Genomic DNA, 15,550 nt, shown 5'->3' with positions numbered 1-15,550 from the left:
TTCAACACTCCTACAGTCACTCCACAACACACTCAACACTCGTACAATCACTCGCACAACACACTCAACACTCGTACAATCACTCCACAACACAATCAACACTCCTACAATCACTCCACAACACACTCAACACTCCTACAGTCACTCCACAACACACTCAACACTCCTACAGTCACTCCACAACACACTCAACACTTCAACAGTCACTCCACAACACACTCAACACTCCTACAGTCACTCCACAACACACTCAACACTCGTACAATCACTCCACAACACACTCAACACTCCTACAATCACTCCACAACACACTCAACACTCCTACAATCTCTCCACAACACACTCAACACTCGTACAGTCACTCCAAAACACACTCAACACTCGTACAGTCACTCGTACAACACACTCAACACTCCTACAGTCACTCCACAACACACTCAACACTCCTACAGTCACTCCACAACACACTCAACACCCCTACAGTCACTCCACAACACACTCAACACTCCTACAGTCACTCCACAACACACTCAACACTCCTACAGTCACTCCACAACACACTCAACACCCCTACAGTCACTCCACAACACACTCAACACCCCTACAGTCACTCCAAAACACACTCAACACCCCTACAGTCACTCCACAACACACTCAACACCCCTACAATCACTCCACAACACACTCAACACTCCAACAGTCACTCCACAACACACTCAACACCCCTACAGTCACTCCACAACACACTCAACACTCCAACAGTCACTCCACAACACACTCAACACTCCAACAGTCACTCCACAACACACTCAACACCCCTACAGTCACTCCACAACACACTCAACACTCCTACAATCACTCGACAACACACTCAACACCCCTACAGTCACTCCACAAGACACTCAACACTCCTACAGTCACTCCACAACACACTCAACACTCCAACAGTCACTCCACAACACACTCAACACTCCTACAGTCACTCCACAACACACTCAACACCCCTACAGTCACTCCACAACACACTCAACACTCCCACAGTCACTCCACAACACACTCAACACCCCTACAGTCACTCCACAACACACTCAACACTCCAACAGTCACTCCACAACACACTCAACACCCCTACAGTCACTCCACAACACACTCAACACTCCCACAGTCACTCCACAACACGCTCAACACCCCTACAGTCACTCCACAACACACTCAACACTCCAACAGTCACTCCACAACACACTCAACACCCCTACAGTCACTCCACAACACACTCAACACCCCTACAGTCACTCCACAACACACTCAACACTCCTACAGTCACTCCGCAACACACTCAACACTCCCACAGTCACTCCACAACACACTCAACACCCCTACAGTCACTCCACAACACACTCAACACTCCAACAGTCACTCCACAACACACTCAACACTCCAACAGTCACTCCACAACACACTCAACACTCCAACAGTCACTCCACAACACAGTCAACACTCCTACAGTCACTCCACAACACACTCAACACTCCAACAGTCACTCCACAACACACTCAACACCCCTACAGTCACTCCACAACACACTCAACACCCCTACAGTCACTCCACAACACACTCAACACCCCTACAGTCACTCCACAACACACTCAACACTCCCACAGTCACTCCACAACACACTCAACACTCCTACAGTCACTCCACAACACACTCAACACTCCAACAGTCACTCCACAACACACTCAACACCCCTACAGTCACTCCACAACACACTCAACACTCTAACAGTCACTCCACAACACACTCAACACTCCTACAGTCACTCCACAACACACTCAACACTCCAACAGTCACTCCACAACAAACTCAACACTCCTACAGTCACTCCAAAATACACTCAACACTCCTACAGTCACTCCACAACACACTTAACACCCCTACAGTCACTCCACAACACACTCAACACCCCTACAGTCACTCCACAACACTCTCAACACTCCTACAGTCACCCCACAACACAATCAATACCCCTAGAGTCATTCCACAACACACTCAACAGCCCAACAGTCACTCCACAACACACTCAACACTCCTACAGTCACTTCACAACACATTCAACACCCCAACAGTCACTCCACAACACACTCAACACTCCAACAGTCACTCCATAACACACTCAACACTCCTACAGTCACTCCACAACACACTCAACACTCCTACAATCACTTCACAACACACTCAACACTCCTACAATTACTCCACAACACACTCAACACTCCCACAGTCACTCCACAAAACACTCAACACTCCAACAGTCACTCCACAACACACTCAACACCCCTACAGTCACTCCACAACACACTCAACACCCCTACAGTCACTCCACAACACACTCAACACCCCTACAGTCACTCCACAACACACTCAACACTCCCACAGTCACTCCACAACACACTCAACACTCCTACAGTCACTCCACAACACACTCAACACTCCAACAGTCACTCCACAACACACTCAACACCCCTACAGTCACTCCACAACACACTCAACACCCCTACAGTCACTCCACAACACACTCAACACCCCTACAGTCACTCCACAACACACTCAACACTCCCACAGTCACTCCACAACACACTCAACACTCCTACAGTCACTCCACAACACACTCAACACTCCAACAGTCACTCCACAACACACTCAACACCCCTACAGTCACTCCACAACACACTCAACACTCCAACAGTCACTCCACAACACACTCAACACTCCTACAGTCACTCCACAACACACTCAACACTCCTACAGTCACTCCACAACACACTCAACACTCCAACAGTCACTCCACAACAAACTCAACACTCCTACAGTCACTCCAAAATACACTCAACACTCCTACAGTCACTCCACAACACACTTAACACCCCTACAGTCACTCCACAACACACTCAACACCCCTACAGTCACTCCACAACACACTCAACACTCCTACAGTCACCCCACAACACATTCAATACCCCTAGAGTCATTCCACAACACACTCAACAGCCCAACAGTCACTCCACAACACACTCAACACTCCTACAGTCACTTCACAACACATTCAACACCCCAACAGTCACTCCACAACACACTCAACACTCCAACAGTCACTCCATAACACACTCAACACTCCTACAGTCACTCCACAACACACTCAACACTCCTACAATCACTTCACAACACACTCAACACTCCTACAATTACTCCACAACACACTCAACACTCCCACAGTCACTCCACAACACACTCAACACTCCAACAGTCACTCCACAACACACTCAACACCCCTACAGTCACTCCACAACACACTCAACACTCCCACAGTCACTCCACAACACGCTCAACACCCCTACAGTCACTCCACAACACACTCAACACTCCAACAGTCACTCCACAACACACTCAACACCCCTACAGTCACTCCACAACACACTCAACACCCCTACAGTCACTCCACAACACACTCAACACTCCTACAGTCACTCCGCAACACACTCAACACTCCCACAGTCACTCCACAACACACTCAACACCCCTACAGTCACTCCACAACACACTCAACACTCCAACAGTCACTCCACAACACACTCAACACTCCAACAGTCACTCCACAACACACTCAACACTCCAACAGTCACTCCACAACACAGTCAACACTCCTACAGTCACTCCACAACACACTCAACACTCCAACAGTCACTCCACAACACACTCAACACCCCTACAGTCACTCCACAACACACTCAACACCCCTACAGTCACTCCACAACACACTCAACACCCCTACAGTCACTCCACAACACACTCAACACTCCCACAGTCACTCCACAACACACTCAACACTCCTACAGTCACTCCACAACACACTCAACACTCCAACAGTCACTCCACAACACACTCAACACCCCTACAGTCACTCCACAACACACTCAACACTCTAACAGTCACTCCACAACACACTCAACACTCCTACAGTCACTCCACAACACACTCAACACTCCAACAGTCACTCCACAACAAACTCAACACTCCTACAGTCACTCCAAAATACACTCAACACTCCTACAGTCACTCCACAACACACTTAACACCCCTACAGTCACTCCACAACACACTCAACACCCCTACAGTCACTCCACAACACACTCAACACTCCTACAGTCACCCCACAACACAATCAATACCCCTAGAGTCATTCCACAACACACTCAACAGCCCAACAGTCACTCCACAACACACTCAACACTCCTACAGTCACTTCACAACACATTCAACACCCCAACAGTCACTCCACAACACACTCAACACTCCAACAGTCACTCCATAACACACTCAACACTCCTACAGTCACTCCACAACACACTCAACACTCCTACAATCACTTCACAACACACTCAACACTCCTACAATTACTCCACAACACACTCAACACTCCCACAGTCACTCCACAACACACTCAACACTCCAACAGTCACTCCACAACACACTCAACACCCCTACAGTCACTCCACAACACACTCAACACTCCCACAGTCACTCCACAACACGCTCAACACCCCTACAGTCACTCCACAACACACTCAACACTCCAACAGTCACTCCACAACACACTCAACACCCCTACAGTCACTCCACAACACACTCAACACCCCTACAGTCACTCCACAACACACTCAACACTCCTACAGTCACTCCGCAACACACTCAACACTCCCACAGTCACTCCACAACACACTCAACACCCCTACAGTCACTCCACAACACACTCAACACTCCAACAGTCACTCCACAACACACTCAACACTCCAACAGTCACTCCACAACACACTCAACACTCCAACAGTCACTCCACAACACAGTCAACACTCCTACAGTCACTCCACAACACACTCAACACTCCAACAGTCACTCCACAACACACTCAACACTCCATCAGTCACTCCACAACACACTCAACACCCCTATAGTCACTCCACAACACACTCAACACTCCAACAGTCACTCCACAACACACTCAACACTCCAACAGTCACTCCACAACACACTCAACACCCCTATAGTCACTCCACAACACACTCAACACTCCAACAGTCACTCCACAACACACTCAACACTCCTACAGTCACTCCACAACACACTCAACACTCCAACAGTCACTCCACAACACACTCAACACTCCTACAGTCACTCCAAAACCCACTCAACACTCCTACAGTCACTCCACAACACACTTAACACCCCTACAGTCACTCCACAACACACTCAACACCCCTACAGTCACTCCACAACACACTCAACACTCCTACAGTCACCCCACAACACAATCAATACCCCTATAGTCATTCCACAACACACTCAACAGCCCAACAGTCACTCCACAACACACTCAACACTCCTACAGTCACTTCACAACACATTCAACACCCCAACAGTCACTCCACAACACACTCAACACTCCAACAGTCACTCCATAACACACTCAACACTCCTACAGTCACTCCACAACACACTCAACACTCCTACAATCACTTCACAACACACTCAGCACTCCTACAATTACTCCACAACACACTCAACACTCTTACAATCACAACACACTCAACACTCGTACAGTCACTCGACAACACACTCATACAATCACTCCACTACACACTCAACACTCGTACAATCACTGGCACAACACACTCAACACTCGTACAATCACTCCATAACACACTCAACACTCCTACAGTCACTCCACAACACACTCAACACCCCTACAGTCACTCCACAACACATTCAACACTCCTACAGTCACTCCACAACACACTCAACACTCGTACAATCACTCGCACAACACACTCAACACTCCTACAGTCACTCCACAACACACTTAACACCCCTACAGTCACTCCACAACACACTCAACAACCGCTACAGTCACTCCACAACACACTCAACACTCCTACAGTCACCCCACAACACAATCAACACCCCTAGAGTCATTCCACAACACACTCAACAGCCCAACAGTCACTCCACAACACACTCAACACTCCTACAGTCACTTCACAACACATTCAACACCCCTACCGTCACTCCACAACACACTCAACACTCCTACAGTCACTCCACAACACACTCAACACTCCTACAGTCACTACACAACACACTCAACACTCCAACAGTCACTCCATAACACACTCAACACTCCTACAGTCACTCCAAAACACACTCAACACTCCTACAGTCACTCCACAACACACTCAATACTCCAACAGTCACTCCACAACACACTCAACACTCCTACAATCACTTCACAACACACTCAACACTCCTACAATTACTCCACAACACACTCAACACTCGTACAGTCACTCGACAACACACTCATACAATCACTCCACTACACACTCAACACTCGTACAATCACTGGCACAACACACTCAACACTCGTACAATCACTCCATAACACACTCAACACTCCTACAGTCACTCCACAACACACTCAACACTCCTACAGTCACTCCACAACACATTCAACACTCCTACAGTCACTCCACAACACACTCAACACTCGTACAATCACTCGCACAACACACTCAACACTCGTACAATCACTCCACAACACAATCAACACTCCTACAATCACTCCACAACACACTCAACACTCCTACAGTCACTCCACAACACACTCAACACTCCTACAGTCACTCCACAACACACTCAACACTTCAACAGTCACTCCACAACACACTCAACACTCCTACAGTCACTCCACAACACACTCAACACTCGTACAATCACTCCACAACACACTCAACACTCCTACAATCACTCCACAACACACTCAACACTCCTACAATCTCTCCACAACACACTCAACACTCGTACAGTCACTCCAAAACACACTCAACACTCGTACAGTCACTCGTACAACACACTCAACACTCCTACAGTCACTCCACAACACACTCAACACTCCTACAGTCACTCCACAACACACTCAACACCCCTACAGTCACTCCACAACACACTCAACACTCCTACAGTCACTCCACAACACACTCAACACTCCTACAGTCACTCCACAACACACTCAACACCCCTACAGTCACTCCACAACACACTCAACACCCCTACAGTCACTCCAAAACACACTCAACACCCCTACAGTCACTCCACAACACACTCAACACCCCTACAATCACTCCACAACACACTCAACACTCCAACAGTCACTCCACAACACACTCAACACCCCTACAGTCACTCCACAACACACTCAACACTCCAACAGTCACTCCACAACACACTCAACACTCCAACAGTCACTCCACAACACACTCAACACCCCTACAGTCACTCCACAACACACTCAACACTCCTACAATCACTCGACAACACACTCAACACCCCTACAGTCACTCCACAAGACACTCAACACTCCTACAGTCACTCCACAACACACTCAACACTCCAACAGTCACTCCACAACACACTCAACACTCCTACAGTCACTCCACAACACACTCAACACCCCTACAGTCACTCCACAACACACTCAACACTCCCACAGTCACTCCACAACACACTCAACACCCCTACAGTCACTCCACAACACACTCAACACTCCAACAGTCACTCCACAACACACTCAACACCCCTACAGTCACTCCACAACACACTCAACACTCCCACAGTCACTCCACAACACGCTCAACACCCCTACAGTCACTCCACAACACACTCAACACTCCAACAGTCACTCCACAACACACTCAACACCCCTACAGTCACTCCACAACACACTCAACACCCCTACAGTCACTCCACAACACACTCAACACTCCTACAGTCACTCCGCAACACACTCAACACTCCCACAGTCACTCCACAACACACTCAACACCCCTACAGTCACTCCACAACACACTCAACACTCCAACAGTCACTCCACAACACACTCAACACTCCAACAGTCACTCCACAACACACTCAACACTCCAACAGTCACTCCACAACACAGTCAACACTCCTACAGTCACTCCACAACACACTCAACACTCCAACAGTCACTCCACAACACACTCAACACCCCTACAGTCACTCCACAACACACTCAACACCCCTACAGTCACTCCACAACACACTCAACACCCCTACAGTCACTCCACAACACACTCAACACTCCCACAGTCACTCCACAACACACTCAACACTCCTACAGTCACTCCACAACACACTCAACACTCCAACAGTCACTCCACAACACACTCAACACCCCTACAGTCACTCCACAACACACTCAACACTCTAACAGTCACTCCACAACACACTCAACACTCCTACAGTCACTCCACAACACACTCAACACTCCAACAGTCACTCCACAACAAACTCAACACTCCTACAGTCACTCCAAAATACACTCAACACTCCTACAGTCACTCCACAACACACTTAACACCCCTACAGTCACTCCACAACACACTCAACACCCCTACAGTCACTCCACAACACTCTCAACACTCCTACAGTCACCCCACAACACAATCAATACCCCTAGAGTCATTCCACAACACACTCAACAGCCCAACAGTCACTCCACAACACACTCAACACTCCTACAGTCACTTCACAACACATTCAACACCCCAACAGTCACTCCACAACACACTCAACACTCCAACAGTCACTCCATAACACACTCAACACTCCTACAGTCACTCCACAACACACTCAACACTCCTACAATCACTTCACAACACACTCAACACTCCTACAATTACTCCACAACACACTCAACACTCCCACAGTCACTCCACAACACACTCAACACTCCAACAGTCACTCCACAACACACTCAACACCCCTACAGTCACTCCACAACACACTCAACACTCCCACAGTCACTCCACAACACGCTCAACACCCCTACAGTCACTCCACAACACACTCAACACTCCAACAGTCACTCCACAACACACTCAACACCCCTACAGTCACTCCACAACACACTCAACACCCCTACAGTCACTCCACAACACACTCAACACTCCTACAGTCACTCCGCAACACACTCAACACTCCCACAGTCACTCCACAACACACTCAACACCCCTACAGTCACTCCACAACACACTCAACACTCCAACAGTCACTCCACAACACACTCAACACTCCAACAGTCACTCCACAACACACTCAACACTCCAACAGTCACTCCACAACACAGTCAACACTCCTACAGTCACTCCACAACACACTCAACACTCCAACAGTCACTCCACAACACACTCAACACCCCTACAGTCACTCCACAACACACTCAACACCCCTACAGTCACTCCACAACACACTCAACACCCCTACAGTCACTCCACAACACACTCAACACTCCCACAGTCACTCCACAACACACTCAACACTCCTACAGTCACTCCACAACACACTCAACACTCCAACAGTCACTCCACAACACACTCAACACCCCTACAGTCACTCCACAACACACTCAACACTCCAACAGTCACTCCACAACACACTCAACACTCCTACAGTCACTCCACAACACACTCAACACTCCAACAGTCACTCCACAACAAACTCAACACTCCTACAGTCACTCCAAAACACACTCAACACTCCTACAGTCACTCCACAACACACTTAACACCCCTACAGTCACTCCACAACACACTCAACACCCCTACAGTCACTCCACAACACACTCAACACTCCTACAGTCACCCCACAACACAATCAATACCCCTAGAGTCATTCCACAACACACTCAACAGCCCAACAGTCACTCCACAACACACTCAACACTCCTACAGTCACTTCACAACACATTCAACACCCCAACAGTCACTCCACAACACACTCAACACTCCAACAGTCACTCCATAACACACTCAACACTCCTACAGTCACTCCACAACACACTCAACACTCCTACAATCACTTCACAACACACTCAACACTCCTACAATTACTCCACAACACACTCAACACTCTTACAATCACAACACACTCAACACTCGTACAGTCACTCGACAACACACTCATACAATCACTCCACTACACACTCAACACTCGTACAATCACTGGCACAACACACTCAACACTCGTACAATCACTCCATAACACACTCAACACTCCTACAGTCACTCCACAACACACTCAACACCCCTACAGTCACTCCACAACACATTCAACACTCCTACAGTCACTCCACAACACACTCAACACTCGTACAATCACTCGCACAACACACTCAACACTCCTACAGTCACTCCACAACACACTCAACACTCGTACAGTCACTCGACAACACACTCATACAATCACTCCACTACACACTCAACACTCGTACAATCACTGGCACAACACACTCAACACTCGTACAATCACTCCATAACACACTCAACACTCCTACAGTCACTCCACAACACACTCAACACCCCTACAGTCACTCCACAACACATTCAACACTCCTACAGTCACTCCACTACACACTCAACACTCGTACAATCACTGGCACAACACACTCAACACTCGTACAATCACTCCATAACACACTCAACACTCCTACAGTCACTCCACAACACACTCAACACCCCTACAGTCACTCCACAACACATTCAACACTCCTACAGTCACTCCACAACACACTCAACACTCGTACAATCACTCGCACAACACACTCAACACTCCTACAGTCACTCCACAACACACTTAACACCCCTACAGTCACTCCACAACACACTCAACACCCCTACAGTCACTCCACAACACACTCAACACTCCTACAGTCACTCCACAACACACTCAACACTCCTACAGTCACTTCACAACACATTCAACACCCCTACAGTCACTCCACAACACACTCAACAGCCCAACAGTCACTCCACAACACACTCAACACTCCTACAGTCACTTCACAACACATTCAACACCCCTACCGTCACTCCACAACACACTCAACACTCCTACAGTCACTCCACAACACACTCAACACTCCTACAGTCACTACACAACACACTCAACACTCCAACAGTCACTCCATAACACACTCAACACTCCTACAGTCACTCCAAAACACACTCAACACTCCTACAGTCACTCCACAACACACTCAATACTCCAACAGTCACTCCACAACACACTCAACACTCCTACAATCACTTCACAACACACTCAACACTCCTACAATTACTCCACAACACACTCAACACTCGTACAGTCACTCGACAACACACTCATACAATCACTCCACTACACACTCAACACTCGTACAATCACTGGCACAACACACTCAACACTCGTACAATCACTCCATAACACACTAAACACTCCTACAATCACTCCACAACACACTCAACACTCCTACAGTCACTCCACAACACACTCAACACTCCTACAGTCACTCCACAACACACTCAACACTCCAACAGTCACTCCACAACACACTCAACACTCCTACAGTCACTCCACAACACACTCAACACTCGTACAATCACTCCACAACACACTCAACACTCCTACAATCACTCCACAACACACTCAACACTCCTACAATCTCTCCACAACACACTCAACACTCGTACAGTCACTCCAAAACACACTCAACACTCGTACAGTCACTCGTACAACACACTCAACACTCCTACAGTCACTCCACAACACACTCAACACTCCTACAGTCACTCCACAACACACTCAACACCCCTACAGTCACTCCACAACACACTCAACACCCCTACAGTCACTCCACAACACACTCAACACCCCTACAGTCACTCCACAACACACTCAACACCCCTACAGTCACTCGCACACACCAAACATTGTGTGACGCTTCAGACGAAAGCTAAAGTTTCCATGGAAACGGGTCAAAGTAATGACTTCTGAACGTTTATGTCACAGATTCAACATTTGTGAATTTAGCTTCTTAAACAAAGATAAAATATATAAATAAATAAAACGTGTTAATGTGACATTTCCATTTGTTTCAGAGAGACACAACGTTTATGACGGTGGAGAAGTTTGACAACAACACCAAGGACTGGGACGTGGTCCACACTGATGCATCATGGGAAACACGGTCAGACCTGGGCCTGGACTAAAGCAAGACTAAACCAGGACTAAACCAGGACTAAACCAGGACTGTTGTTCATTTTGTGACAAAAATATTGTCATACTTTAAATGTTCCATATCATGCTTTTTTCCTGTTTCGTAGTCCACCTACAAGTACAGAGGGGGCATGTTACAGGTAAAGAGGGGGGTGTTACCGGTACAGGGGGGGCGTGTTACAGGTACAGAGGGGGGGTGTTACAGGTACAGGGGGGGCGTGTTACAGGTACAAAGGGGGGGTATGTTACAGGTACAGAGGGGGCGTGTTACAGGTACAGAGGGGGCGGCGTGTTAAAGGTACAGGGGGGGCGTGTTACAGGTACAGGGGGGGGCGTGTTACAGGTACTGAGGGGGCGTGTTACAGGTACAGAGGGGGGTGTTACCGGTACAGGGGGGGCGTGTTACAGGTACAGAGGGGGGGTGTTACAGGTACAGGGGGGGCGTGTTACAGGTACAAAGGGGGGGTATGTTACAGGTACAGAGGGGGCGTGTTACAGGTACAAAGGGGGCGGCGTGTTAAAGGTACAGGGGGGGCGTGTTACAGGAACAGGGGGGGGCGTGTTACAGGTACAGAGGGGGGGGCGTGTTACAGGTACAGGGGGGGCGTGTTACAGGTACAGAGGGGGGGTGTTACAGGTACAGAGGAGGGGTGTTACAGGTACAGAGGGGGGATGTGTTACAGGTACAGGCGGGGGGCGTGTTACAGGTACAGAGGGGGGGCGTGTTACAGGTACAGAGGGGACGTGTTACAGGTACAGGCGGGGGCGTGTTACAGGTACAGAGGGGGGCGTGTTACAGGTACAGAGGGGGTCGTGTTACAGGTACAGGGGGGAGGCATGTTACAGGTACAGGGGGGGCGTGTTAGAGGTACAGAGGGGGGGGGGCGTGTTACAGGTACAGAGGGGGCGTGTTAGAGGTACAGAGGGGGGGGGCGTGTTATAGGGACAGAGGGGGCGTGTTACAGGTACAGAGGGGGCGTGTTACAGGTACAGAGGGGGCGTGTTACAGGTACAGAGGGGGCGTGTTACAGGTACAGAGGCGGGGCTTGTTACAGGTACAAAGGGGGTGGGCGTGTTACAGGTACAGAGGGGGGCGTGTTACAGGTACAGAGGGGCGTGTTACAGGTACAGAGGGGGCATGTTACAGGTACAGAGGGGGCGTGTTACAGGTACAGGGGGGTGTGTTACAGGTACAGATGGGGCGTGTTACAGGTACAGAGGGGGGCGTGTTACAGGTACAGAGGCGGGGCTTGTTACAGGTACAAAGGGGGTGGGCGTGTTACAGGTACAGAGGGGGGCGTGTTACAGGTACAGAGGGGCGTGTTACAGGTACAGAGGGGCGTGTTACAGGTACAGGGGGGCGTGTTACAGGTACAGAGGGGGGCGTGTTACAGGTACAGGGGGGCGTGTTACAGGTACAGAGGGGGGCGTGTTACAGGTACAGGGGGGCGTGTTACAGGTACAGAGGGGGGCGTGTTACAGGTACAGGGGGGCATGTTACAGGTACAGAGGGGGCGTGTCACAGGTACAGAGGGGGCGTGTTACAGGTGCAGAGGGGGCGTGTTACAGGTACAGAGGGGGGCGTGTTACAGGTACAGGGGGGCATGTTACAGGTACAGAGGGGGCGTGTTACAGGTACAGAGGGGGCGTGTTACAGGTACAGAGGGGGCGTGTTACAGGTACAGAGGGGGCGTGTTACAGGTACAGAGGGGGCGTGTTACAGGTACAGAGGGGGCGTGTTACAGGTACAGAGGGGGGCGTGTTACAGGTACAGAGGGGGTCGTGTTACAGGTACAGGGGGGAGGCATGTTACAGGTACAGGGGGGGCGTGTTAGAGGTACAGAGGGGGGGGGCGTGTTACAGGTACAGAGGGGGAGCGTGTTATAGGGACAGAGGGGGCGTGTTACAGGTACAGAGGGGGCGTGTTACAGGTACAGAGGGGGCGTGTTACAGGTACAGAGGGGGCGTGTTACAGGTACAGAGGCGGGGCTTGTTACAGGTACAAAGGGGGTGGGCGTGTTACAGGTACAGAGGGGGGCGTGTTACAGGTACAGAGGGGCGTGTTACAGGTACAGAGGGGGCGTGTTACAGGTACAGAGGGGGCGTGTTACAGGTACAGGGGGGGTGTTACAGGTACAGATGGGGCGTGTTACAGGTACAGAGGGGGGCGTGTTACTGGTACAGGGGGGCGTGTTACAGGTACAGAGGGGGGCGTGTTACAGGTACAGGGGGGCGTGTTACAGGTACAGAGGGGGGCGTGTTACAGGTACAGGGGGGCGTGTTACAGGTACAGAGGGGGGCGTGTTACAGGTACAGGGGGGCATGTTACAGGTACAGAGGGGGCGTGTTACAGGTACAGAGGGGGCGTGTTACAGGTACAGAGGGGGCGTGTTACAGGTACAGAGGGGGCGTGTTACAGGTACAGAGGGGGCGTGTTACAGGTACAGAGGGGGCGTGTTACAGGTACAGAGTAATAAATATGCATTGGGTCTGCTTAACCTGACTGTTGGCAACAATGGCACAGGCCCCAACACTTCTCTCCGCCCCCCAGGGCCCCAGGCCTAATGGTGAACAGTACAGGGTTAAACCTTCTCGTTGAGAAAATAGATAACTAAAACAAAACAGTAGTTTGACTCAATCTAAAGCTGAATAGAAATGTTTTATTTAAAATAAACTCTACACGTTTACTTCCTTTGGTTTGTTTCGTTTTCTGATCTTGCGTTTTGTCTCCTCAGATTTCATTGGCTGAAAGGTGCAGATCGCCATAGCAACGCCACAGTGCAGTGGTTCATCCCGGACCACACCCCCTCTGGTGTGTACAGGATACGACACTTTGGTCATTACAAAGTTCTGAAGAATTTCAGGCCCGAGATTCGAGCGTACGACGGACAATCTGGCGAGTTTACTGTGTCTGCGAGTTACTACAGCACCACCTAGAGCACCACCTAGAGGACACACTACAGCACCACCTAGAGCACCACCTAGAGGACACACTACAGCACCACCTAGAGGACACATGAGACTAGAGCAAACATTTAATTGTCGTTTCATAATTCTTTAAATCTGATTGTGAATATAATTCTTTAATAAATATTTGTATTTAACTATTTTCTCACTGATCATCATTATGAGTTATAAAAGTCACTTTACATTATTCAACAATCTTTTTTCACGCCCTTTTGACCTGGAGGAAGTGAAGAATCCCTGGCTCAAATCTGTTCTTACAACAGGAAGGAGCTGATCAGAACAAACTAAACACAGATGTTACAATCTTAAACTGGTTAAACTTTATGACCTAAGGTTTTGTACCAAATAGAACTGAACTGAGACTCAAGGTCTGGAGGACAAAAGGTCTAAAGGTTTTTCACCAGATGTAAAAGAGAAT

The 15,550-nt window shown here is 49.3% G+C and overlaps 1 protein-coding gene across 1 annotated transcript in view; it reads left to right on the top strand.

Moving 5' to 3' along the window:
- The window catches only part of LOC140369020 (neutral ceramidase-like), a 66,841-nt gene extending 51,707 nt beyond the window's left edge, over positions 1 to 15,134 (top strand). Inside the window, exons 6-7 of the mRNA XM_072456221.1 lie at positions 12,048 to 12,136; positions 14,901 to 15,134. Coding sequence (XP_072312322.1) covers positions 12,048 to 12,136; positions 14,901 to 15,102 — 291 coding nt within the window. The 3' untranslated portion in view covers positions 15,103 to 15,134. The remainder of the gene's footprint in view (positions 1 to 12,047; positions 12,137 to 14,900) is intronic.
- Positions 15,135 to 15,550: the final 416 nt, after the last annotated feature.

This window comes from Eucyclogobius newberryi, unplaced genomic scaffold (assembly GCF_026437365.1).
Source record: "Eucyclogobius newberryi isolate DKJ021-1_F unplaced genomic scaffold, fEucNew1.0.hap1 SCAF_20, whole genome shotgun sequence".
NCBI lineage: Eukaryota > Metazoa > Chordata > Actinopteri > Gobiiformes > Gobiidae > Eucyclogobius > Eucyclogobius newberryi.
This window is presented reverse-complemented; position numbering and strand designations above follow the sequence as displayed.